Consider the following 27,321-nt stretch of genomic DNA (forward strand, 5'->3'; position numbering starts at 1 on the left):
TGTTTGTTTATAGAAACTGTTATGATTAAAGGTTTCTGAGGACCATGAGAAGGAAGGCTGTGCTCTTCATTTCTGATCTTTTTTTCTCTGCCTTCATTCTTTTTTTGTTCTTCTTAAACTCAATGCTTCACTTAAAGAATCCTTGTTTTGACATTCCTGTTTAACTGTGAATAACATGTTTTGTTCTATGGCAATATATGTACTGTTCCCTTCACTGCCACTTCTTTTTTGATGATTTGAAGAGTAAGGTGGCAAATAAGGGACTGACAAATCTTTTTTGTCCATTTTCCCTCCATGGCCCACAGTGGACAATAAGCAAGACGTTCCATTGACTGTGGATCACGTGTCTCCGTTGGACCTGCGCACAGACCTGAGGATGCTAGGGCCAGGCTCGGACCCGGGACTGTGGGAGAGGCAGCTGCAGCAGGAGCTGCTCCTCATTCAGAAGCAGCAGCAGATCCAAAAGCAGTTACTAATCAGCGAGTTTCAGAAGCAGCATGAGAAGTTGACCCGTCAGCATCAGGCCCAGCTCCAGGAGCACCTCAAGGTCATCATCACACTGAACATTTGTATTGAGGACAGCACAGCAGTGAACCCTGCAGAGCATCACACTACAGTTTAGAATAACAGTAGAAAAAAAATATAACACAGGAAAGAAATAACAGAATGCATAAAATAACACACAACTCAGCAAAGCAAGAAAGGGAGTTGAGCCATACATTAGAGAACATCATGAGGTCTGTTTCCACAGCCATTTACAGAATACGCCATAACAGCAAAATAAAAAATGCAGAAGTTTACATAAGTCACTGTCGCTTCCAGATCTATTTTTTGTTGCACTCCCTCCATGTTGACTTGAAGCCTTTATGTTTTTCAGCTCCAGCAGGAGCTCCAGGCCATGAAACAGCAGCAGGAACTTGCAGAGAAGGAGCGCCGTCTGGAGCAGCAGCAGCAGAACCAGCAGGAGAAGGAGCAGGAGAGGCATCGGCGAGAGCAGCATGTTTCCAGCCTGATCCTCCGGGGAAAGGAGCGCTCCCGTGAGAGTAAGAGCTCAACACCATCATCACAACCATCTTCTTAGCATGTTGGGGTATACTATGTATTCTAATGGCCCTTGGCAAAAACAAGCATGGGGCTGAAAACCGTAACCCTCCCTTTTTGCAATCCATGGTTTTGTTTTTTATAAATTACCAAACTGTGCAGCTCGAATTGTCCATTGGATAAGATTTTTATTCCACTAGCTGACTTCTCCACTTACTGATAAAATGTGAATTTATTTGCATGTGGTCATCTACTTATTCTGTCGTCAGTATTATAACTCACATGTAAGCCTGCTAGCTGTTTGGCCGGGTTGCAGTAAAGATCCCCTATAATCTTTGTAGGCGTTGTAGTCATTAGTAAGCCATAAAATGATATTTTGCTGTTGAATAAGTTGTTTCCATTTGCTGTATTTAGGGCTTGCTTTTCCTGATGCAAGTCTCTGTTAGCTGTTGCAACACTAATAGATACTCATCATGACAACATTTAACCCATTATTGCCCATATTTTGAAATTTTTGTTTTATTTTTTTAAGATATCTTTGGCATATGTTTGCCTTTATTGGATAGAATTGTTGAATAAGGAAAATAAATGTTGGGAGTGGAGAATAGGGGATGACTTGCAGCAAAGGGCCGAGGTCAGATTTGAACCCACAGCCATTGTGTGAGTATCACCTCTGTAAATGGGGCGCGCAACACAATCGTTATGCTATCGTGACCCAACTGAGTCCCACATAAACGTGTTCTAAATTTCTTCCCCTAATCTTCTGCTCTTTTTTCTAATTTCACTGAGCGACCACTGGTGTTGCCAGTGGCAACATACCCTTTCCAGTATTTACCTCTTTAATAGTGATATGAGAACTAAAGCACCAACAAAACCTCACGTTATTCTAAGGGTTTTTTTTGTTTTTGTTTTTTTTAACAGAACTGCCTTTCAATTTAAAATGTAAATGTGGACAACACAAATGAACATCGACTTATAAAGTTCAAACAATAAATACAGATATTTTGGCCTTTTCTCAAATGCTCCTTTTTTTTTTATCCCGCGGCCAAAGTAGACAACACTGAGTAGTTGACTGCCATTGACACATTATTTTGTGAAAGTATTATAATTTAAAATAGATGTACTTTGACCAAAGAACTTCACTTCTAGATCTTTGTTCATCGACAATAGTGTCCTCTCTGTATTTGACATGATCCAGTTCATTGGGTTTACTTCACAGTGCAGAGCAGTCAGTGCTAACATTAGCTACTTTAGTGCTAATAGTTAGTTTTTAGTGACTGCTAGCTAACAAATACAAGCATGAATGTTGGTTACAGCTCACATTGTCACTGGATATCAGATCTTTAGTAATCTAATGTTAGTAGAACCACATTTTTTGAAGTGCTAATATTCTACTTACTGGGTGTGTTGACTAGCAGCTAACTGAAACTGCTGCTGTACTGTGCGGGGTAGCCCAAGGGAAGCATGGGGAAAGATGTAAACATTAACATCTTTAGTGCCATAAAGGGTTAACATTTCTGGATGGATATGGTACACCACTCTAACTTTAAAAATTAGCAAAATAGGAGCAATCTTGTTAATTGTGTTTTCACATTGTTTATGGGGCATCTGTCTGGCTTGGACAAAAAAGTGTACAACCAATGTTATATTTGTGTTGTTTGGCTGATTCTTGAGACTTTCACGATTAAGAATATACACTGTATGTCTGTCAACAAAAAATCAAACCTATTAAATAAAAAAAAACCTTTGCTTGTCAATGCCACATACTTGGTAAAATGGATTAGAAACCCAACTCTCCCTTCACAGAAAGTGCATGGATACTTTTTTTTTCTTAAGACTGTTGTGTAAGGTGACTTACATGTCATTGATATAAACAAACAATTACACTATTTAAAAAATAGTTATAAGTGGAAAATGACAATCAAATCCTTCAGCAACTATTGGTGCTGGTAGAATGGGTTTTAACATCAATCCAATGTTTCATAATATAATGAAAAATTCTGCAAACGCTCTGCAAATACTAAAAATAACAAACTTGTTTTGTTTCATGATCTGCTCATTTTTGTTTTTAAACTTCCTTTTACTTAACCGACTAATATTTCTTTGAGTCAGCTAATGTTAAGTGATGAGTCTGTCAGTCTCATTTCATTATAATGCTACAGCACATAATACATGTTAGGTAATTTATTCTCACTGTATAACAGCATTACTCTTTACAAGCAGGTTGAACTGTTCTGATTCATGTAGCAGCCTATTGGAGGCCCAGTTTTTCAACATTTAATATAACTCGTATGAAAGAACATGGCAAGAAATTACTACAGTCATCAGAGCAAAAATATCCAGCAAATTACTGCTGATTTTGATGACATGTTACTTAACACTTACTTAAGCAGCAAATGATGACAGACGGTTAGTCTGTGACATTTAAGCTCAAAATTTAGGAGAAAATCTATTTCAATAGTGTGATCAAAATAGCTACAGATATAGTGTTTCATTTCTGTTTTTACCTTATGGCTAATAATAGAAAAGATTTATGAGCTGTCAGGTCAGGTAATTTGAACTTGTGTCCTGTAACTGTGACCCTGCAAAGGGAAAGAACATCTCTCTGCAGTATCACTTCAGCAGTTTGAGACTTATTTAGTGGTCCCAGACCACTAGGGGGAGATGTCCCTGCATGGGTTGCTTTTACTCTGACAGATAGTGTGTTATATCTAAGAGTTATGATTAAATAAAAACGAAATTTAAAAATCTGGAAGTTTGAAAAGGTGTCAGAAATTGATTTGCTTGATTACAGTTTGTTGCCTTAGGGTAACCCCAATCCCTTTGTTTCGGTGTGTTGGTCTCACAGGTGCTGTTGCCAGTACTGAGGTAAAGCAGAAACTTCAAGAGTTTCTGCTAAGCAAATCAGCCAAGGACCCTTCCATCAATGGAGCCAACCACTCTTTCCTCCATCACCCAAAACTCTGGTACACGTAAGTATTTCCTGTTTTTTTTTCCTGAGATTGCGAAGCTAATAAATATTCTCTTGATACATCTGATAGAACCAGTATCTCTATCCTCGTATTGCTCCCTCTTGTATATCAGATTTGTTTTTATGCCATCAGGTCCTCTCACCACACATCGCTGGACCAAAGCTCTCCACCTCTGGGTGGCACATCCCCCACCTGCCAGTACACTCTGCCATCACCCGTAGAGAGCAAGGACGACTTCCCCTTGAGAAAGACAGGTATTCTAATTTACACACAGGCACACATGCACACGCACACACACACACACACACACACACACACACACACACACACACACACACACACACACACACACACATACACATACACACACACAAGCCCGACCACAAAAACACAAAAACAAGGCACAGACAAATATATTTGTATATTGCATATTGTTAGTATTTTCCATTTTCTTCTTTAAGTTATAAATACTGTGAATGTCTTTTTGACCCTTGTCAATCAAGAGGTCAGTATACCCACTGAGTGTTTCCTGAGGTTGCTGATGACCTGTTAATAACATCAGTTAGGCTTGTTATGACCCCCCCATCCCCCCCAACCAATCCTTTCCATCCCTCGAGGGCTCAACACAAACTCTCATACGGGGTTAGTTTAGTTTATTCATTTATTTGAAAGGGGTCAACTGTCGAGTAAGAGTTAGCCACAAAGCCTATTTACATCTGTGGTCCCGAGGCAGGATCTAACAAACAACAACAACAAACAATACAAACTTCACAAACAGTATACTGTCTAAAAAACTACACATCTCAAAGTGCATTATATCATCTTTGAAGGGGTTGCTTACAAAGGTTTAAATCAATAATGACAATTGATTTGCCATTTGCTCACAAATAACGAATAATTGGCAGCCAAAACATCTTTCTATATCCTTGACTGAATCTATAGAATAAGTAATAAACAGAACGAAGACAATCTAATTTTACAGCAAGGCATTCCATCTCCATAATGTGGATAAATTCAATTTCTTTGCCTTTAATGAAGTTTTTCCCACAGGCCTCTGTGGAGTTTTAGTTTCTTTGTTACGTTGGTAATGCTGGGTGATGAGTCTGTTAGTCACATATTAGCCATGTGGATTTTTTTTTTCCGAGGTGCTCAGTTTTTGATGGGACCCTTCTGCACCACCACCTAGTACTCACTGGTATCATTCCTCCACCCTCCACCTGGTGCCAGAAAATGAACTTTAATAGCTTTTCTTACTCATATTTGTATGAAGCATAAGCACAAAAGCTAAACACAAGCGGCAAGACATTTATGACGGAAGTTACCGTTTCAACTAATGTTATTTACTGAAATTACCTTCCCATTAGCAAAACAGAAATAATTTAGTTTCTTTGCTACAATGTTCAAGCCTATAGCAAGGCGACTTTCAGCTGTTTAGTGGTTAATGAGAGAATTAAAGCAGATTAATTTCTCCTGAGTTATTGGATTTAAAAAGTATTTTGAAAAGACACAGGTTCCCACCAGAAAGCAGCTCAGGTTTGTTGGTTTTAAGTTGGCGATCCCTTCGGGGATGGCTGTGTAAATAAAAGTAATTCCCGACCCTTGCTTTGCATGAGCACGAGCGCTCGCCAAGCTTAAAACTTCATAATTCAGCAATGAGATCACCAAATTACATTATGTTCTTTTCCCCTCTGCGTCTCTTTTAATTACGTTGGAAAACAATTATACTTGTTGAGTGTTTTAACTGCAGGCCTGTCATTTTGCATGTATACACAATTTACAGATCAAGCAAAGGAATGTTTTCCTGTAAAACAAAGTCACTGCATAGCGGGATAAGTACAAGCAAGGTAACTGAAAGCTCTGGGAGTTTTTATTTATCGTGGTCTCTTTCATTTAAACTTTCTTTTGAGCAGAAACAAACCTCTTGTAAATTTGTATTTATACTTCATGGTCCTGCCTTCAGATCCATTAACGTAGGAGCTACCTCACAAGTGTAATAACCAGTTGGAGACAGTTTTCTAAATGAACAGAAACTGTTCCATGTTGCATCGTCTGACTAATTCTGGTAACACAGAAGACAGCTTTAAACAAACATCTGGATGCATACAATTTCAGTCAATGCTGCTCAAACATTAAGAGTTAAATCATTACCTCCATCGCCTGGCTCTTTCACACTGATGAAACTATCTTTTGCTCTTTTGAATTCCTGAAACTCTATGTGGTCATTTCCTGCTCAGTCCTTCCTCCCCCACTTCCTGTCTGTCTTCATTAAAGTCCTCTGAGAGCTTTGCACCCGAGGGGGACGCACAAAGGTAGTGTTGTTCCCCGGTCACTAATAGCTGATTGGCAGGTGTTGCCGAGTTAAGACGGGCACATGCTGAATGAACCCGACAGGACTGTTTGTTTAAGCAAAGATAGCGCTCTGAAAACAAAGTGGAGATGACTCGAATGCTCCGCATAAGACTCCCCTCTGCTTCATAAGGCCTGAGGGCAGAGACATCTTCCTCTGGTTGAATGTTAGGTTCAGAATGAGGTTTTATGATTTTCTAGGTGGACAAAAACATTTTACAGGTAATGGAAAATTATTTATTTTAAGTGATTATGTTTTCCCAATTAAAAAAATGCATTTATAATAAAGTTTACTTACTTAACTCACTTTTTTAAAGTGCCATGTTATTATAGAAGCAACACAAAGACTATGCAAAACAAAAATACAAATTACATCCAGACATTATTTTGTGGACTGTATAAAAATCTATCTGGGCCCTGGTTATATCATCTCTAAAAACAAGAATAGATGCAATGTTCTGAGCTTTATTTTACTGAGTAGTTTAAAGAATTTCACTTGATTAACTTCTTTACTTGGTACACATCCTCTTTGTTTCACTTCCTGGGACTAGAATAGAGTTGACCGGGTGCACGCGATAGTCTGTGGCAAGAATAGTTGCAGCTTAGCTTTAAGAAGTGCAACAGCCTCTCTGGTCTTGACCCAGTTACCAAACGGGTGCATTCAGCAGGTGCAGGAAAGATTTTCCAAAATAATCCTACAAAGGTAAAAAAAAAAAAAATTATAATTATATTCTTGCCCTTGCAAGTAAAGTTTGTCTGAACACTTGATGTAAAAAAAAAAGATCTGATCATGTTTGTCAGCAGTGCGAATGACAGAACTGATCATTTTATGGCCTTATGTTTCAAGTAAGATTAGTAAATTAAGATTAGTTTGTTTCTTTAAAGCAGCAGCAGCCAATGAGCTTGTCTTCAGTTATTATGCCACCAGTTTGAACAACACTGTCAGATCGAATGCATAGCAGTTCCCTTATGTACAGAACACACACCCCAGCTTTTCACACAGCCATCTGTTGAGGTCCATTTTTTAATGGGCATGGGCCTTCACAGGAGATAGCTCAAACATTGACTTTTAAATGTAATAAGATGATTGATTAATGTATAGTTCAGTCGTTACTGTACGTTTTCATGAAGTGACCCAGGTGTTCAGTGTATATGTTTTGCCTCTGCCATCGTTGCCTCCTGTTGCGCCAAGCACAGGGGCATTTTTTTTTCCATGGAGACCAGCGCAAAAGTGTTTGTTCCCGTGCTGCTGTCTGGCGTTCCCGTGGCGACCAAATGGGATGCGTAGCTTGGTGGCAGCAGCGTGTAAAAATAGAAAGCAATCAAGGCAGCAGGGCGTGAAGCAGATTCATACGACTCCCAACAGCGTTTTCTCTCCATTTATCTCTTCTGCCTCCTTTCTTCCTCCCTCGCTCTCTTTCACTCTACCTCACACCCACAGGATTAAAGGTCTGTGCCACGTATTAGGGAAAAGGGTTGTTGCTGCTTTTGACAAAAGCCAGAAATAGCAGCATCTGGCCCACTCTCCTAGCTGTGCCCCCTTCATGCCCCCCCCCCCCCCCCCCCCATCCCCCCTGCATCGCTCCCACGTCACAGCCCCACTTTATCATGTCTAGCTGTATGTTGTGCACAGAGAGAAGGACCTATTTAATTATTGATCGGAACTTAATAATTGAAGCAGGTTGGCTATTGTGTAACAGTTTACATAACTTCAATGCAGCTTTGTGTTCTGGCTTTCAGTCAAAACACAAGCCGATCTATTTTGCTTGTTTGTTTGGGAGAGCAAGGCTCAGTGTGGGATCTATGAGACCTGATGACCTACTGAGTCTCTGTTAGTGTGACATCACTGTGATAAGTTATTCTCATTACACTAATGAGTCTTACTTTGTCTTGCCTTATTCCACCTGCACTTTATTGTTCATTCTTTGTATTATATAATCTCTTCATACTCACAGGTCTGTAACACACATTTTTTTCAGACCCGTTAACCACTTACAGTCGTCCTGTTCTTATGTCAGAAGTTGGCAGGGCTGTACTTGTAATTATCTCAAACGACGCAGAGCTCATACGCTCAGTTATTTCTTAAAGGTCTTTTTCAGTTAGTTTTTATTCTCAGTAGATCATCCATTCAGAAACATACATTGTTGTGACACACTGTTTTATTCTAAAGCCTGCACACATGTTTTAAACATTTATGTAGGTTTTAAAGTATAAAAACATTTGATATTGCAATGTCCACATTTTTATCACCTATACATAATTTGAGTTGCAAAATATAAAGACAGCAATAAACCCTGGGTGGCATGTCACCTCAACTTATACTGAGTCTCTTCAAACTTGTTATGGTAAAAGTCCCTGGTTATGCCTGGTCACACTTGGTGGTGATTGTTCAGAAAAAAAAAACACAACTTTGAAAATGAATTTACTTCAACCTTTATGTACAATATCATCAAACGTAACTTTGTACCCCGGGGAGGCTATAATCAGCTGTGTGTCACAGAGTTAGTGGGGATTAGAGAGTTCCTGGAAAAAAAAGCTTTCATGCTCAGTAAATCTGCTCAGACTAAAAAAGGTTACAAAATGATGAAATAGTCTACTGGGAAACAAAACGGCAACTGTTGACAAACACTCTTATATCCATGAATAATACCAGTTTAAAGGTTTAAAAGCAATATGTCTGTTGGGAAAACATTAGCTCAGCAGTTCCATCAACACTGATGTACTGGATTTGTAAGTCTCAATCAGTTAAGGCCATGCAGTGTGTGTCTGTGTGTGTGTGTGGCTGTGTGTGTGTGTCCTCAGTGTGTATCGGTGTATCTCTGTTTTGCATTAGGAGTAGGAGGTGTGGAGGGAGGCCTGAAACATCTGCCATGTTTTTGTGTTAGTTTAACTGTTGCTACTGTATCAGACTGTGGTCACCAGGGTGGCAGGTAGCGGACTATTTCACTTAGAGCCTGTGTGTTGCTCAACCTAATTTAATCCAGATGAGGTGGAAATGGGCCCAATCCTTCCTCTTTTCATTTATGTGAAACCTGCTCTGAATTTCACTGGAAATGAAATTGTTACATGAAGTGACAAAATGGAATTGTTTGAATTGAATTGTCCTTTATTTTATGATGGTATTGTTGTATTCATTTATTTCTCTCAGTCTGATTAAAAGTACTATTTTCAATCTATAACATATATATATATATATATAGTTATATATATATAGTTATAGTTATATAGTTATATTTAAATCACATGATCCTGAAGTTCATTCATATGTGATGAGGCTTCTTTATGACTTCTTGAGTTAACAGAAACAAAATCTCCTTTTTTTTTAATCAGCGTCTGAGCCCAACCTGAAGGTACGATCCAGGCTGAAGCAGAAGGTGGCAGAGAGGAGGAGCAGCCCGATGCTAAAGAGAAGAGATGGGAACATAATGACTCCTTACAAGAAGAGGGCTCTGGAGCTAATGGGTATGTAACACTGCTGCTTACATTTTTGTCTTTTTACCTCTTATAACATGTGCAGTAAATTGTATAGTTTTTTAAAAAAAACTCCCTCAAAGCATAAGCCCTGATCTTGTCATGTTATTAATACAGAATTGCATATAAATGAGCTGTTTTGCAATGCAGCCTCTTATTATGTTCATTAGATTTTCATGTAAAAAAGACCATTGTAATCATGCAGCTGTGACCACACACATGAAACTGTTGTTAAGGCTTCAAGTGTTCTGCCCAGCCTCCATGTATGTGTGTTGTGTGTAGAGTGTGAGCATGCATACTGTGTCATAACTCCTTGATGTTTTTCATAGACTCGACGCCCACCAACAGTGCCCCTGGCTCCGGCCCCAGCTCTCCCATAGGGGCCTCCAGTGCCTTGGGTGCTGAAAACGGACCCTCCTCTCTTCCTACTACCACAAAAACTGAGGTATGTTTATAAATAATAAGCACTGCTATTGATTTGCCCAAAAAAAAAAAAAAGGAAAAAAAAGTCTTGCTGCAGCATGTAATTCGTATGGGTATCAGTGCTCCGTCCTTTTGCTCACATCTATAAAAACAGGCAGTTGTCCTCTGTCTGTTACAAGTGGAAAGTACTCCCCAAACTGACATTAAAGCGGCACAGCTTGACCCACATTCTTGAATTCAGCAACTTCTTCTCTCTGAAGAAGACACATAATGGAGGAAAATAAACATCTGCACCACTGAAGCTCACCTGGTAGCTCATGCAACATTAACGCTGAGTGTTCAAGGCAGCTTCTGATGTTTGCTTTAAACCCTGGACCTTTGTGCACTACTACCCTCTGTGTTGTTTTTTTTATCTACTATTTTCTTGTGATCAAATAAATGCACACCAAAAAAAAAAAAAAAGAAAGTAAACCATTTCATAAATATTAAAGAGCTGCACATTTTTCTTTCTGCATGTACTGTACAAAGAGTTTTATTATTTGCATAGATCCAAACATCTTTAGCTTGGCTGTAAGGTTGCTATTGGCTCTACGTTGTCTTTCTGTCATTGGCTTGGCAGCGTGCCTGTTCTGAAAGGTTCTGAGGCGTTTCCCAATAGATTCATGGCTGAGTTACTGACCTGAGCTCCCCTTGGACCCCGCACACAAAGCAGACTTTTATAGAGGGTGGCAGATATGACACATCTCTGAACAATCCTAACAGAACAGCTGTGTTTTCCTTAACCGTCACTGTTTACGCTCCCTGGGACCTCCAGTGACACAGGGAGGGGAGAGACACCCTGACGGCGGGCTGTAAGGTTGGGGCTCGGTTTAATTGATATCCCAGCCGCTGGTAGCCAAAGACATCCACATGCTAACAACATAAACACAGAGTATTGCTATTGCATTGTGCCTAGATAAGGCTCTCATGAAAGTCATTGGTAGACTGCAGAGCTGCCTGTAGACCTCATGCCTGTTGCAAAAGCAAGGCATGTTTGTGCACCGTTACATTAGGTATCCTTTTTCAGAGGGAACGGGTCCCTTGGGTCAAATATGGGCCGGATATCCACACACAGGTCACTGAGTACTGGTAGGGGTTGGAAGGATAAACATGGCTGTTCCAGAACCACATGCTGCTCCGCTGCTCTGCTGGGTACAGGAAGTATGCCCCAGTGCTGATGTTCTCTGAGGGGGTGTGGACTGTGGAGGGAGAACAGGCAGCAGGCGGGACGGGGACCGAAGAAGTGAGGGTGGAGCGGTAGATTTATAGGTTTGAAATGTTTTATAATGGCGTGAACATCTCACTGGTGCCATTCTGTAAAGCTCCAGGAAACTTTTGCTGCGTCCCTCCTTCATACCATCTAAAATAAAAAAATAATGTCTGTCCATATGTTGCAAGCAGGGCAGGGCTGTTGCATGTCATGGTGCATTGACGTTTGGGCCATTGTTCGTGTTGTCTTGTGAAATTGTAAATCACTAGAGTTCTAAAGCTGTCATGTCCTGTCTCTGTGTTTGCTGCAGAGATGGCCTTCACAGCCGAGATTATTCCGACCTGAGGGCTCTGTGTCCATGCTGAGCTTATACACCTCTCCATCCTTACCCAACATCTCCTTGGGGCTTTCAACTGCATCCTCACCGATAAGTGTGAGTACAATTTCTTTTATAATTTATAAATACACCTTGAGAAGCTTAATTAAGATTGTGTTTAATGCATCAGTTTAGTGGTTCAGTGTTTGGATGATTTCCTACCATGCATACAAGTTTGAGAAAAACAGCTATCAGAGGCTGTGTGGGATCTTTGTATGACCACGGGTCACTGACCTGCAGCCCCAAATGATTTTATCGCCCTTAGATAAATATTGTTCTGCAGTGTCTCGTGTCAGGCCTGCTCCAATCTGTCTCTAATACCTCATTCATCACAATTTAAAAAAAAAAACGTCCACTCACGTGCAACTTCTGATAACACAGCATGTGATAAATCACATTTGAGCTCTCTGGCACATTCCGCAGAGACCGGTTCATCAGCTGCACGGACTTCAAACCAACGATGAGCTCAACAATCTCTAGTTCCAGAACTGAACTGTTTCTGAATACGAAACCTTTTTTCATACACAAGAAGCCCAAATTCATGATAGAATCTTACATAAAAATTCACACTTTGATAAAGTACTATAAATAATATTCAACCTAGATCAGAGGGTATTCAGTTAACTTTAAAATTGACAACTACTTTATCATTTGTGTCTCTTCTCTCAGGCTGCCATTGGGTTGAAGGACAGATCTACAGAAATAAGACATGGGCTTCCTGGGCACCTGCTGGGCCCTGTTCCCTTTCAGACAGGCCTTGAGTCCAAAGTGAGCCCCAGTCACCAGGCGCTCCTCCAACACTTGCTCCAGAAGGAGCAGATGAGGCAGCAGAAGATTCTCTCTTCTGGTATGACGGCCTTACATTACATTTAGTTAAAAAACACTGCATAGACATATCCGTTGAGTTGGATTTTTCTAAGTAAATGTTTCTAGATAGAGGATTCAAGGCAAGGTTTTTAAATGTTATTTTTTTTTATGTCAAGGCCAAGGCTCCATGTCCTCCCACCCTCAGTCCCCTCTGGCTATGAAGGATCGCCCATCCAGCAGCCGGCCAAAACTACCAAAACACAGACCCTTGAACAGGACTCAGTCTGCACCGCTGCCTCAGAACACGCTGGCCCAACTTGTCATCCAGCAGCAACACCAGCACTTCCTGGAGAAACAGAAACAGTACCAGCAGCAAATCCATATAAATAAGGTATTGGGGTTTTTTTTGGTTTTTTTGCAATACTCACCACAGGAGAGGATTTTGACTTTTAGATTTTGTTTCGAAACCCTGTCTATTCCTTTTAGGTCTCGTGAGGCTTTTTTTTTACTGCAGGGAGTCCGATTTAATCATTTTAAGCATACAGATGGTGATCTATTTTTAGCCTTTTGTAAAAGCATCCGTGGTAGCTCAGGTTTACAGACCCTGCTGTTGTCTGTTTTTCCCTGGAATCCTGGTGTTATTTCTGCAAAGGGAAGGACTTCTGCCTGACTTCAAATGGCGAAGAACTGCTTCCCCTGCACTAATTCTGTTATCGTAGCTTAAGGCATCAGCGCCGTTCACATGCTAACTCTGTGAAATCCAATTCAGCTAAGTTCAAATGAAGGAAAAGTGCCCAGAATACATTTTGTTCCTCTGTGGCAATATTTATGTTTCTGTTAGTTGGCCGGAGTGACCTCTCTATACACAGAGTGTAATTATTCTGGTGAGGGACGTGTGTGAGGTGGCAGACACTGTGAAAGGCTGCATTGTGTGAGCTTACATACTGATGTGTCCCAACGCTGGGCCCTGAAAGAGCCATGGGAACCATCCAACAAATCATACCTAGAAGTAATTTAAAAGCACAAAGAACCATGAGGACTTATTAAGTTTTACTGTGCGGATGTCCAGCTTTAGCTAGAACCAACAGTTTGGTTTCAACTCATTGCTTTCATTTTAAAATGACCAACATGCATCATTGTCAGCACCTGAAACTAGTTTCAGTATCAGATTTAATTCTCACAAAGGACTCGAAGAAGTTGGTTTGATTTGACAAGAGTTGTATAGTGATTGTGACATCTTGTCTAGGAACATGCAAACAGGCCACGCTCTAATCACTTGGGCCAATGAGATCGCAAATAAAGCCTCTTTAACTGGAGGTTATAAATGGCCCCTAATCAGGGATGAGCCGTCAGTGTTTATTGAGAAGGATCTCCGAAACATTGCCCTAATTAATTTCCTAGCAGAGGCTTGTCTGCGGTTGTTTTTAAATGTCCTTCAGTGCCTGCAACAGCAGGGGGAGCTCATGGAAATTTACAAGAGCTTAGGGATTTTAGAAGGAGGTATGAACAATGTTTGCTAATACCAAGCTAAGGAGGCTAATTCTAATAGTTGGAGGGATATTTATATAAGACCTAAATTCTGCAGACCTTAATGTGGCTGCTTACGTTCAGAGATCTGGGCTCCTCATTCCTGCTCTTGGAGCCCTCTTGTGGCAGAGCGATTAAATCCTGGAACCATTAAAGTAGTTCTGATGGAGGAAAGCTGTGAGACACCTAAACATCTTTTAAACACACACTCTCTTTCTATAAGAAATATTTAACAATGGAATTGTACTATTACCCTTAAAATCCTTATTTTAAATAGTCCTTTTAAAGTAGGAAATTTACTGTACTTGTAATGACAGAATTTTGTCAACACAAATTAAAAGAACAGAACTGTAGCTTATCTGCTTCTGATCCCTAACCTCTAAAAGACGTTGAACAAAGCCTCCAGTTAGAAACTATCAGTTAGAAGTTTCCCTTCAGGTCAGGTTCTTCAGGTTCTTTTAGGTTAAAACTGTTCAGCTGCTGCATTTAATAGACCAGTTTAAAAGTACAAAAATCAATTTGTTTTACGAAACAAATTAGTGTTATTAGTGTTTGGTATATTTGTTAGTAGAATAACTTAGTTTCTTAAAGATGAGATTTACAACAACATGAAACGTCTTTAACTTTAACTTGTGGCTTGTTAGTTAGTCAGTCAGTAACATATTTTATTATCTCTTGACTTCAAATTTTATGATTATACTTTTTGGTGGGCTGAATACATGAAGTATTGAGAAGAATTAAGTTATGAAGTTCAGTTGCTGTTACAAGCTTGATGTGATTTATTTGAATAGATTATTTGTTTGAGATTGTATGTTTTTGAATTTTTAGATAGATTAAAAGTCAGACCTGGACCTCACATTTTGTTTCTAAAATGTAAAGCAATCATTGTCTTAAGCTCTCTCGTAATCTAATTGTTGTTCATGTTTTAGAAACCTCTATTGGATTATTTGTTTTGCTCTGTTTGGATTCAGTTTGATTGTTTAAGACCATTGGCTGCAGGATGTCATCATTAATGTGGAGCAAATCTGTTTTGCAGCTGTTGTCCAAGTCCATCGAGCAGTTACGTCAGCCCAGTGCACACCTGCAGGAGTCTGAGGAAGAGCAGGAGGAGCAGCAGCGCAGAGAGCAAACAGAGAGCATGCAGGAGGACAGGCTGCCCCCTGGAGGAGTCATCCGGAAGCACACACTGAGGAGCAGCAGCAGCAGCAGTGGCTCAAGCGCCGAGCTCCCAGACGCCCACTACGGGGTCATTAAGGTGAAAGATGAGCCAATTGATAGTGAGGATGAAGCCCTGACCAATCAGAGCTTAGCGTCCGAGCAGAGCACCTATCTGCACCAGGTCAAAGGCAGACTGGTGATAAGAGCCATGATCTGAGAGCGGAAGAGGATGAGATCACACACTCGCAACATTCGCAGATATACAAGTGTCTACATATGCTGCAGTTCTGCAGTTCACACACACAAACACATGCACAGTGGGCCAGCCCTCTCTGCCATGGCACACAACCCGTTTTCACTCAAAGACTCTCTGTTTGTGATCTTTGTCTGGTGATCTCTGTAAAATATGTACGTTTCACTTCTGTGTATATACTATGAAGACAATTCAGACCTTTTTTTTTTTTTTCTTTTAGAGCTGCTTTGGTTGTCTCCAGTCTGTTTGTACATATATTGTTGATTTAGCTTTGAAGATGATTTCTAGAGGGACAGTTACACAGGTGTACAGCTTTAAGAGCCAAATTATCGTTCCATTCTGTACATTTTTGACATAAAATATTTGAATGCTCTTGTACCCACTTTAAGAGTTATCACAAGGTCGTCACAGCGTGATAAAGAACTTAAAACACCACGCTCTCCTTCTTTAGAGGTGTCAGAGCTGAAATAATAATGAGCATCCGTCTTAGAAAGAATGTAATCCTAACAGAGGACGCTCCCTTCAGGTGGACTTTTTCTGCACATGAAGGGATATTGGCACTGGAGCATGGTCGGCTGTTAATATTGCAAAGTGAAGGATAAAGCGCTGAACCCTTGCCTCAATGTGCAGGATTCTCCCAACACACCCTGAGTCTCCATGTCTCTCTCTCTCTCTCTTTCTGAGCAGTCCCAGAGCTAGGGCCTTGTGTTAAGCAGCGCTCTCCTCCCTCTCTCCCTCTGGGTCCAAATCAAAGCTCGGCGGGTTCCTGCCCAGCTTTCAGCAGAGGAGTCAGAGAGAGAGAGAGAGAGAGAGAGAGAGAGAGAGGGCCGGGCAGGAAATGCCTTCTAAAAGCCAGGACTCGGAGTGATTCATGTGTGCAGGAATGTTGAGAGAGGAGGACCTGGGGTTGGAGGAGTCCAAGGGGCCAGGCTCAAGAATTGATTTACTGTCAAGGCGAATTACAAAGTGAGTGGGGATATGGTTAAGGGAGTCCCTTTTAAAGGGAATCGCTTCCTTCGTTTTCCCTTGTGGCATGCTTACCTCAACAGGCAGGTTTGATGTTACTTCAATAAAAAAAACCCTGGATGGGACCTTGCGTCGTCTTTCTTCTTTTCGAGCCTGTTTTTTTTTTCCCCCTAAAAGTGCCCATTGCGACATGTATAGTCTGTCTTAAAGTGATCAATCAAATGTATTGCATAGCTGTAAACCTTCCTGTTTCATTTGTACCGTCGACTAAATGTAAGACAAAATTCTAGTATCAGGTTCTGTGTTTGGATTCATGTGATGATCAAAACTGTCTGTCTTATACTGTACATTCAGATTGTCCGGTTTTAATGTTTCTAGTGTAAGTAAACACAATCAGAACAATGTGAGTCTTGTTGTCTTGCTGCTTTGATTTGGTTGTAACAAGAACCCCTTTGCTGCCAGTGGGGGGCGGGCAGAGGGGGGTCGGGGGTCCTGTGGTCTTTTCATAGCAGTTTGCATTTCTTCTTTTTTTTTTTGCCTTGTGTGAAAAACTTTTCTTTTTTTTAAAATAAAGTTAATTTACCTCTGACCTTTGTTTTGCATTTTAAGTTATTTATACAAACATCCATCTCATGAAAAGATGACATGCATATCAAAAGTTATTTCTTAAAAAGCTATTCAAATCAAGTTTTCTTTTAACTCACAAATGTGGACATCATTTAAAATCAACTGCCTAAATCATTAGCCCTGCCGTTTTCCCACACTGGGTCCTTAACCCTTCATTTTTAGGCGATCTTTGTAACCCTTTAGGGAGCTTAAGAGGCTTTCAAAACATTTCTTTGATGTGAGTGAGCGAGGTTTCTTGTGGCAGCATTAGAACAGTTAAGATAAGGTGAGCTGCGAGGGAGTGATATATTACTTGTGCAGGTCCTTTCAAACCTAGCTTAAGCAATTTCACAGCAAGCTTAGGCCCTGGGAATGGTCTGATATGCTATACACGCAATGATGGGACTGGAAAAATTCACTCATGATCTCACACAGCTCTATCCAAAACATCACTCTGAGAAGAGCTACAATAGTTATATTAACTTGTTCTTACACATTTAAAATGTCCATATGAAACATTAAAAGGTGTACAATTACTTTACATTAGCAGGTAACTGACCTCAATTAGACACTGGCTCTCTTCAGTAGATTCCCTCTTTCTCAGGCTTCAGAGTCTTGTACTGTATTTGGATATGAGCGGGTACAAAGGCAGGAGAAGTTATACTAAAGGAGATTTAGTATAAATGTAAAGTGTGTTATAAATACAATTTATTATTATTATTATATATTCAACAAATCCAATAAAACCCAAATCGATCTTTAATGCGCCTCTTAAGACAGTTGTAAAAAAACAAACAAACACAAAAACAAAATGTTCAGTAAGGAGCACAACAACAACACCTATTACCTTAGTCTCACTTTTAGACATAATTACTGATACAAAAACCTGGCATTTGGATGCAGTATTAAAAGATGAGGAATGTGTGAGAGAATTTCAGATCATGACAAAATGTGTAATGCTTAAATCAGAGTCAGGGAAAAGGCACATGAAGCCTGTATTGCCTTTTAAAACTTGAAGCCAGTTTATGGAAGTTTATTCACACCATACACAATCCAATGTAATCAAAATTCATGAATTGAGTTCTCTGTTAAGGATTCATCAGGACCTTTGGAAAGATGCCATAATGTGACTCTAACTTTGTCAGTCTTATTAAAGTTCCCCCGATAAGACCTAAATATGTACAATGAGCAGGTTTAGATCTTTTTGGGGGTGGTAATAAACCAAGCTCAGGAAGAAAACAGTCAAAACAAACTGTAGGTGCAGATAAAAGTGAATGTGAGGATAAACTGTTGAATCAGAGTCATGTGTTCCCCTGAAGTTTCCCAGTTCACCGAGTACAGCTGGTAGATTACTTTCTACAGTCTTTATTTAATACATGTCAGTTAATGATGCTCTCAGGTCAGTATGTGCCACTAAAAACATTCCAGTACCCTCTGGATTTTGGCATAAGTTTAGCGAACACATCTTTAGTAATTACGCAGCTCAACTGAAGAAAAGGGGAAAACCTGGATGATCTACACCTGTGCTTTCTTCAGCCCCCTGCTCTCGACTCCACTCACAGATCACAACCCCAAAAAGCTAAGTCCTAAAATTACCAGTTCTTCAACAACTGACAAAAGTCAGAGTAAAACTGTAAATACATATTTGAGATGTTGAATGATCCAGACCAGAGTGTTTGAGGTCTTTGGACTATCATTTCTTTGTGTTTGGTGTTAAAGTAAAGACGCCAAAATTAATCATAATCATAGACGTCTGTAAAAACATATGACATACATAGAGTAACCTACAATAGCTTCAGATAAACCACTTTAGCATGTTGCTGTTTGTACTTTTTTAAGACTTCAAATACTCTTTCTCCTTCTTCTCTCTCCTTCATTGTTCTTCTTTTTCTTTTATTAAAAGGTGTATCAGTTACATATGGTTTTCTGATTATTGCCAGGTGGGAGACCAGAACTGCCACTGTCTCTCATTTTTCTAAACTGGTCAGAAAGAACACAAACATATAGCAAATAAATTGATTTTTACCAGTATTTGAATGTAGCCTTTGTTTCTCAGTTTCTTTTAATAGTGTACAGTACAAATAACAAATAATGTGTTTAATGCCAGCTGTTAGAAAATAAATAGTTTTTCTTATATTAAAAGTTATGATGCTTAAAAATATTAGCATTATTGGAATGTAAAAGAGGATACCATTTATATTAGATAAATCTCAACGATTTGAACCCTGCCCACCAACATTAAAGATGACAGAGCGCTACAACAGCATATCAAGGTCGTTTTCCAGCTTTCTTGGGAGCATGTCAGCGTTTAGGATTCTGGCATCGAGTCGTACAGTGTGGTGTTTTTCTTTCCATGTTGTTAACCATTCTTGAAGTCTTGCACATTACAGAACTGGCAGCAAACAGAGGAAACTGTTTTGTTTGCTGCTTTGAAACACTGCAGCTAAAAAAACATGCTCATGGAGTCAGAGATACAAAGCAAAGTTTTGAAGAACAAAAAAAGCTAGAGAGTAAGTGGTATAGCATTGGAGCATGGCCATTCTTATATTCAATTGCCATCGATGGCTGTCGACCAATCAGTCCAGTTTTGCTCGAGGTTTCTGCCTGTTAAAAGAAGGTAGTTTTGAACTACTGCCAACTGCTTACTAATTGTGAATTATTGTTGGGTCTCTCGAAGTTATAAAGGCCTAACAGAGAGTATATTTATTCATTCTCTTTATGTAAAGTGTTATTAGTTCCCTTTTGTTGTGATGTATTGATTGACTACTTAATTGTTGCTGTGAGCATGTTATTATAAAGATACACAAGTGCAAGGGAAGGTTAATAACTTTGTGTACTCACACCTACCTTGTTTGCTTCACTTGAAACGAACTAAAACCCTGGTGCGGACCTTTTGGGTAGGTGTGAATACAAACCATCGAACTCAGGTGTGCACCAAACAGCCGGACCGAGACCCAGCCGAAGAGGTGGTCTCGGTACGCTTCCAAACGAACCTTGGTACGGTTCGTTTGAGGTGTGAAAGCAACCAGACCTCAGTCCGACCCAGTTCTAAAATCGTACGCATAACAGACATAACAGGCTCCCGTTGCCTCGCGCATTAAGGGAAATAATTGTTTGGTTAGCAGCACAGTGTTCTTGTTTGTTTCTATTGCCTACTTCTTTGATATAAGACACGAGGAGGTAATCTTCAGTTTATCTTTCAGTAACTTTCACTGGTGTTTCATCGCTCTGTTCTCCGCCAAAATCAACACAGGCACGCAGGCCTGATGATTTCTTGATGAAACAACCAAACTCAGGAGAGACTGCTTTTTACAAAAAACAAACAGAAGAACACAACCCAAAATGTCTTTTCTCTTGAGATGAAACATTGATGATCCAATGTAGATAATGTTTGTCTTACTGTCACTCTCTCTGACTGGTGTCATCCATATTGTTTTCTCAGCCTTTTAAAGGATTGATAAACCTTTCAAGTTTAATGAGATAAGGAACCTGGGGGAGTTCTTCTTCTGCTGTGTTCAAAGACAATCTGACCTGAGGAGCTGCTTTATCTCAGCCGCTGATTGACCCGGCTGATAGGTGATACTGAGGAACCACAGTAACCCGGGGAAGTGGCCTCTGCTCTAAGGAGATGGGGACCAGCAAACTTGGCCTCTGCTGTTTGAAAAGATCCCATAAGAGGGGCACTGGCGTCCCTGGGATGCTGTCTCCTTTCTTTGATTCCTGTGAACTGGCGTTTTTACTTGCCTACCTCCCTCACACTGTCAAATCCAGAGCCCATAAAGCCAGTCTGCCGCTCTGCAGCTAGTTGAAAAGGACGTGTTTGTATGTGTTGCCTGAATGCACCGCCAGGCCAAATGACACCCCAAGGGCTCATAAGATTTGTGATTTCTTCTCTGAGCTCATTCCAGGAGACCATTTTGAGTTCCAGCCCAGTTCTTCTAAAATGTTGGCGTTTGTAGGACAATGGACCACTGGGGTTTGTCTCGTCTTGACACAGCCCAGCAAAGCTGTGTTTTAACTACAGACAAAATAATATGGAAAACACAGAAAACCAATAATGACCTACGTGAAACTTTTCATTAAAACCTTTATCTTCAAAGATGGATCGAATCTCAACAAATAGTCCGATCAAAATCATACTCCAACCTACAAACAAAATAAATGTCAACTTTAAAATTAACTAAGACAAAATACATGTCACACCTTTTAGTAAGACAAACCTACAAAAACCTTTTAAAAATGTTGGGATATTGCAAGGGATTCAGACAAAAGATAAGATGGTGTGAGGACTACAACTCTGGGCAAACATTTTTGAGCATGGGTTTAAGGGCTCTCTCATCACTATATTTTGAGAGAATAGGGGTCTCAGGCCACCTTTTAGGGGCCTGAGGCCCCTAAAAAGGTCCCTCAGGCTTCTGCATGCAATGGGGTTCATGCCACACAAATCACAGGCTAATCTCTGTGGGGATCACCTGTGTCTGAAAACATGAGGCATGTGCTGGTAAAACTTAAAAAGAGCATAGCATCAGAGAGAGAAATCAAAGCTCCATTTATGTTACTGCTGCCAATGATATCAATTTAGATATGGCTTACAGCATATATTTTTTTTCCATTTTATTGTATTGATCCCCAAAAGGAAATGAGGTGTTTACACTCTGGTGAACATAAAACACACACTATGCGCACAAACAGGATCCCATGGACATGCACTGACGGAGAGACATCAGAGCTGCTCCCGGCAGGCTCTCCGGAGCGAGAGGATTCGATGCCTTGCTCAAGGGCACCCCAGCAGTGCTCAAGTCTGACACCTCCCTAGCTACCAGACAAATTTCCATATGTCGTCCACACCGGGACTCAGACCAACAACCAACAGATTTGAGCGGTCCCTACAGACTAAGCTACTGCCGCCTCATATCTCTCCATATCTTTGAAGCATACGTAGGGAGTCCTGCATTACATCTACTTTGAAAGAAAAATGTAATGATGGTCTGAAACACAGAGGCAATTTTAAAAGGAGTAGAGATCAGAACTTTGACTACACCAATAACACTCGAAGTCAAGCATTATACAAAGCACTGGACTAACGTAATGCAAGAAGTTCTCCAGTTCTGTTCAAAACACAAAACAACAGATTACAAAAAACGTTCATTAAGCTTATGATATAACATTATCTGACTACTGACAGTGAAACAAAAGTAAAGGAGTAAGGAATAACTGCATGTTTAAAGGACAGGCTACAGCAAAAAATTAAGTACAAATAACAAGAACAAATGCAAAGCATGATGGGAAAAGAGGCGTGGCAGACATTTCAAAATAACCTACATCTTAGGAGATCTTTGAGTACAGCCCGACGTTTATTATCAATTCAATTCAAAAAACTTTATTTGTCCCATGGGAGCAATTCAAGGGCACACAGAGCAGCAAATCACGTCAGTGCAACTATACTAAAACATTTAAACAATAAAGAATAGAGCGTCAAAGAAGAATAAGTGTCAAGCGTGAGTGAGTACAATAATTATTACTATTAATTATTTATTACTATGATTTGTAAAACCCATCATTAGGTATTTTGACAGAGCGATAAAATGAAACAACACCATGATACAATTAAAACTATATAGTTGAACATATAGTTAGTCATTTTAAATATTTTTTGTCACCGTATTAGGACCAGAGAGGCCCGTAAAAAAAAGTACAGTAATGGACCCGGAAGTGCGCTTGCTTACGTCTCCCTGGCACAACTTTCCCGTGAGTCTTACCTGTCTTACCTTCAGCAGTGGTGTATGAGGGCGACTAACTGGAAATCCCCTCTTCCTCCTGTAGCTACAGATATGAAAGACGTCCACTAGATAAATAAACTACACATAGGTTTTGTGATAGGTAGCCTAATGAATGATTGTCACTTTGAACATATAGTCTTTTATAGTGGCTATAAAGCATTCACGTTTGGTCTTAACCTAATATTTAGACATCACAAGGGAATGTGATTAACTTATCATTTCTCAAAACTAAGTTTTAAACTCGACAACAGGCTCATTTATGCTTAAAACCAAATATATTTAAAGGCTGTAAATAAGTTAGGCTAAATGAAATACTGTAGATAATTTATGTTTTTCTGAGACAATGAGTCACAAGTTTATTCAAAATATCTTATTTTAACATGAATTGTCATTGGTTGAGTGAAACAGCTGTACGATCCTGAGGGAACAGCAATGTTAAAAGTCAACATGACATTATATGAGCTCTGAAAAGTCTCCACTTTATAATTCACAAAGCTCATATTTAGGATTGAACAACCATAGTTTGAATTAGTGTGACTGGTTTGAATCGTGGTCAGACTGTGATCAAGCACAGTGACAAATCAACGCCACTACATCACAGTTTAACAGAACAGCACAGTGTAGGCACGATGTCCAACGAACGTATCCCACCACGAATGTAATGTAAGAATGTGTTACCCGACCAGCCGGGGATGTGTGCCCACGCTGGTGTTAAGAGTCGTGACGGAGCATTTCTTTCGGAAAAGTGGGAAATCACCATCTACATGAGGGGATCATGTGATTTAAATGCATAAGATGCCGCAAATTGTAGTGGCCTGGAGTTAATGTCAGTTCTGCTCATGTTTTGTAGCTCAGCTGGCACTGCCACCTCGTATGGCCGGGTGTTAATCTGCCATGAACAAGCCTGCATTATGCCGGAGAGTCGTAGAAGTGAGTGGGAAACAGGTGGCCTTGACTTTCTCTCATTCCTGGTCAGAGTGCTGGCTTCTGGACACGAACTTGGACGGCTTGCATTTCTTTGGGGGGAATTTCCTTCCAAGGCACTTTATTAGTGAGTGAAAATAAACCTCAAATATTACTCAAGTGTTTACATTTGTGGATTTTTGTCAGGCTATAGTTTTCAAATGTTTGTAAGGCATATACCGTAGTTTTCATGTTTAGGGAATTGGCTTTGGTGAGTTATTTTGGTAAATGTGTGAGAAAATGATGTAATCCTCATGTCTGTATACTGCAAACAGTTCGTTCTTAGCTCAGCACAAAGACTGGAAATAGGTAATTGCTTGTGTGGCTGTTTTCCACAACAAAATATGCTACGGGACATCTGAAGAAACTTTTTTTTTTTTTTAAAGTGTGGGTCTGCTTCTTTTAAAGAAGTCCACAAGGGAGCTTTTTAAGGAGATGAGTTCACCGTTGTCATTGCTAACCACCATATTTACTTTAATAATGTTGTTAGCCAATCTGGTAGAGATTTTCAAATGCATTTTTTTCCCTATCCAAGATGGATTCCCATACCTCGAGCTGATTTTGATGTGGTGAATACTGTGCTAGTTTTGGTTAACCTCGTGCATTTTTGTTGTTGTTTATTGTTGCTTGATCATTTACCAGACAGCTGTAGTTTTTTTAGTTTTGTATCGAATGGATGCATTGACTATCATACTTGCTTAGATCACATTTCAGGCGGTCTTGAAGATCCATCATAATACTGGCATCTGTAAAGGTAGGGGTTGATTTTGCCACTAGTCCACAAGACTATTGGCTGTTCAGGATCACTGGCCACACAGTTCTAACCACTGGCCTGGAAAATTATTATTTTTTCCTTAGCAAAACTGCCCAATATTTCTCTACACAACTAACTTGTCAGCATATGTGGACATTGATCAGCAGATTTGGCAAAAGACTTATGTTTTAGATGTAAGGTGTTCGGGCCAACTCCAGCGATCTCACCAGTGTGGTTGGAACGTTTTCATACTCTGTAACTCCTTCCACTCTTTTGTTGGTCTTATTTTCTGTGAGTATTTTTTTTTTTAAATAGGAACTGTAGCAAGCTAATAAGAGAGAAAAATCCCTCGCTACTATCTGTGTCCAGGAGTACAATCTGAGGGTCGTGAGCATGTGAAGCTGGTGGCGGCGACTGCCTTTCAAATATTAGAATCAGAAATATTTTATGAATCCCAGGGTGACATTTTCGGTGAAATACAGTATGCTACATGCGTGTGCATGGGTGCATGTGGCATGTTGAGGCTGTCAAAAAGCAGGCCAGTGGAACATGCAGTGAGATGAGTCTCCCAATCATGCATCCGTGCCAGTGTGAGCCTGAAATAATGAGGAGCCCTGGTGTAGGAACAACTCAACTTGTTCAGGGCTCTTCTTGCTTAATGAGTGCTGAGTTCACACATTATACATACAGGCATGCAGCCACATTATCATCTCGGATGGATGGATGGATGGATGGACGGATGGATGGATGGATGGATGGATGGATGGATGGATGGATGGATGGATGCTTTATTGATCCCGAGGGAAATTCAGGGCATCCAGTAGCAGTATACAGACAGGCAGGACACAAGACACAAGCCACAAGACATTGGTTACAGTACAAAACATCGTTACAATACACACCCGCTGTCCCCCCTCCCCTCTCTATACAATAATCCCCCAAACAAGATTTAGCAGCCCCTATGTGACTAAGAGTAAAGGTTAAACCTGTGCAGTTGGCATTAGCATTAGATTTAAAACTTATATAGCATAGTGTACCTAACCTGTGAAGAGAGAGAAGCATGTGTGCTGTGTGTGCTGGGTGTATGTACAGAGGTCTTTGAGCTTATGCCCGAGGTGTGAGTACAGTCGTTAAACAGTCGTTAAACAGTCAATGCATGAGTAGTGAGCAGTGATTTGCATTAAGTGTCCTAAACAAAGAGGTGAGACCAGGGATGATTAGGGTGATTGCCATTTAAGTACCCAACTATTGAGGAGCAGATTAGCATTAAGTGTTGAAGACAATAGAGTGAAACTTGACCTAGTTAGGGTGATTATGTCAACCATTACAGATGTAGCATAACACAACAGTAGGATGAAACCAGACATGATTAGGGTGATTATCATTAAAGTGACCGGTGCTCAGTAAGGTGACTATCAATATGCATTAAAGTGTCCAGCTGGGGGCTGACTCTGAGGTCAGCAGTGTCGATGAGGAGTGAGAAAAAAGTGAAAAATGAGTCCAGGGTTCACCGTGTGCTTCTTCCCTGTCGTGACAGTGAAGTGTTGTACAGTCTGGTGGCCAGGGGGACAAAAGAGTTCTTGAGTCTGTCCGTGGAGCACGACTGTGACAGCAGTCTGTCACTGAACATGCTCCTCTGCCCGGTGAAGGTGCTGTGCAGAGGGTGTTGTGTGTTGTCCATGATGGAGAGCATTTTGTCCAGAGACCTCCTCTCTACCACTGTCACCAGTGAGTCCAGCTCTGTGCCCACCACAGAGCCGGCCCTCCTCACCAGTCTGTCCAGGCGTGCTGCGTCCCTCTTCTTGCAGCTTCCTCCCCAGCACACCACGGCGTAGAAGAGGACGCTGGACACCACAGACTGGTAGAACATCTGCAGCAGCTTTTTGCAGATGTTGAAGGACCCCAGCCTTCTCAGGAAGTACAGACGACTCTGTCCCTTCCTGCAGGTAGTGTCCATGTTAGGCGACCAGTCCAGCTTGTCGTCCAGCTGCAGCCCCAGATACCCGTAGGTCCTGACCACCTCCACGTCGACCCCCCCGATGGAAACAGGTTCTAGATGTGGTTTGTTCCTTCGGAAGTCCACCACCATCTCCTTGGTCTTGGAGGTGTTTAGCTGCAGATGGTTGTCACTGCACCATGTCACAAAGTCCTCGATCAGGCTCCTGTACTCCTCCTCCTGTCCATCCCTGACACAAGCAACTATCGCAGTGTCGTCCGAGTATTTCTGCATGTGGCAGAGCTCAGAGTTATACTGGAAGTCAGAGGTGTACAGGGTGAACAGGACGGGGGAGAGCACGGTCCCCTGTGGTGCTCCGGTGCTGCTGACCACAGTGTCAGATGTGCAGTCCTTCAGTCTGACGTACTGTGGTCTCTCGGTGAGGTAGTCCGTGATCCACCTCACCAGGTACGAGTCCACCCTCATCTCGGTCAGCTTGTCTCTCAGTAGGAGGGGACGGATGGTGTCGAAGGCGCTTGAGAAATCAAAGAACATGATTCTCATCACGCTGCTCCCTTTGTCCGGATGAGAGTAGGCCCTGTGTAGAAGATAGAGGATGGCGTCGTCCACGCCCACCTTTGCCTGGTATGCAAACTGCAGGGGTGCTGGGGGGACAGGCACTGGCTGCAGCGA

General features: G+C 40.9%; 1 protein-coding gene across 5 annotated transcripts in view; it reads left to right on the forward strand.

Annotated features, from left to right (window-relative positions):
* The window catches only part of hdac9b (histone deacetylase 9b), a 36,496-nt gene extending 19,326 nt beyond the window's left edge, over nucleotides 1–17,170 (forward strand). For all 5 annotated transcript variants that reach the window (XM_079342705.1, XM_079342703.1, XM_079342704.1 and 2 more), the window contains 10 exons: nucleotides 306–547; nucleotides 878–1,043; nucleotides 3,890–4,013; nucleotides 4,146–4,267; nucleotides 9,690–9,821; nucleotides 10,160–10,275; nucleotides 11,813–11,935; nucleotides 12,548–12,725; nucleotides 12,862–13,076; nucleotides 15,249–17,170. In XM_079342705.1, the coding sequence (XP_079198831.1) occupies nucleotides 306–547; nucleotides 878–1,043; nucleotides 3,890–4,013; nucleotides 4,146–4,267; nucleotides 9,690–9,821; nucleotides 10,160–10,275; nucleotides 11,813–11,935; nucleotides 12,548–12,725; nucleotides 12,862–13,076; nucleotides 15,249–15,587 (1,757 nt within the window). In that variant the 3' untranslated portion in view covers nucleotides 15,588–17,170. The remainder of the gene's footprint in view (nucleotides 1–305; nucleotides 548–877; nucleotides 1,044–3,889; nucleotides 4,014–4,145; nucleotides 4,268–9,689; nucleotides 9,822–10,159; nucleotides 10,276–11,812; nucleotides 11,936–12,547; nucleotides 12,726–12,861; nucleotides 13,077–15,248) is intronic.
* Nucleotides 17,171–27,321: the final 10,151 nt, after the last annotated feature.

The sequence above is a fragment of the Symphodus melops genome (assembly GCF_947650265.1).
Source record: "Symphodus melops genome assembly, chromosome: 5".
NCBI lineage: Eukaryota > Metazoa > Chordata > Actinopteri > Labriformes > Labridae > Symphodus > Symphodus melops.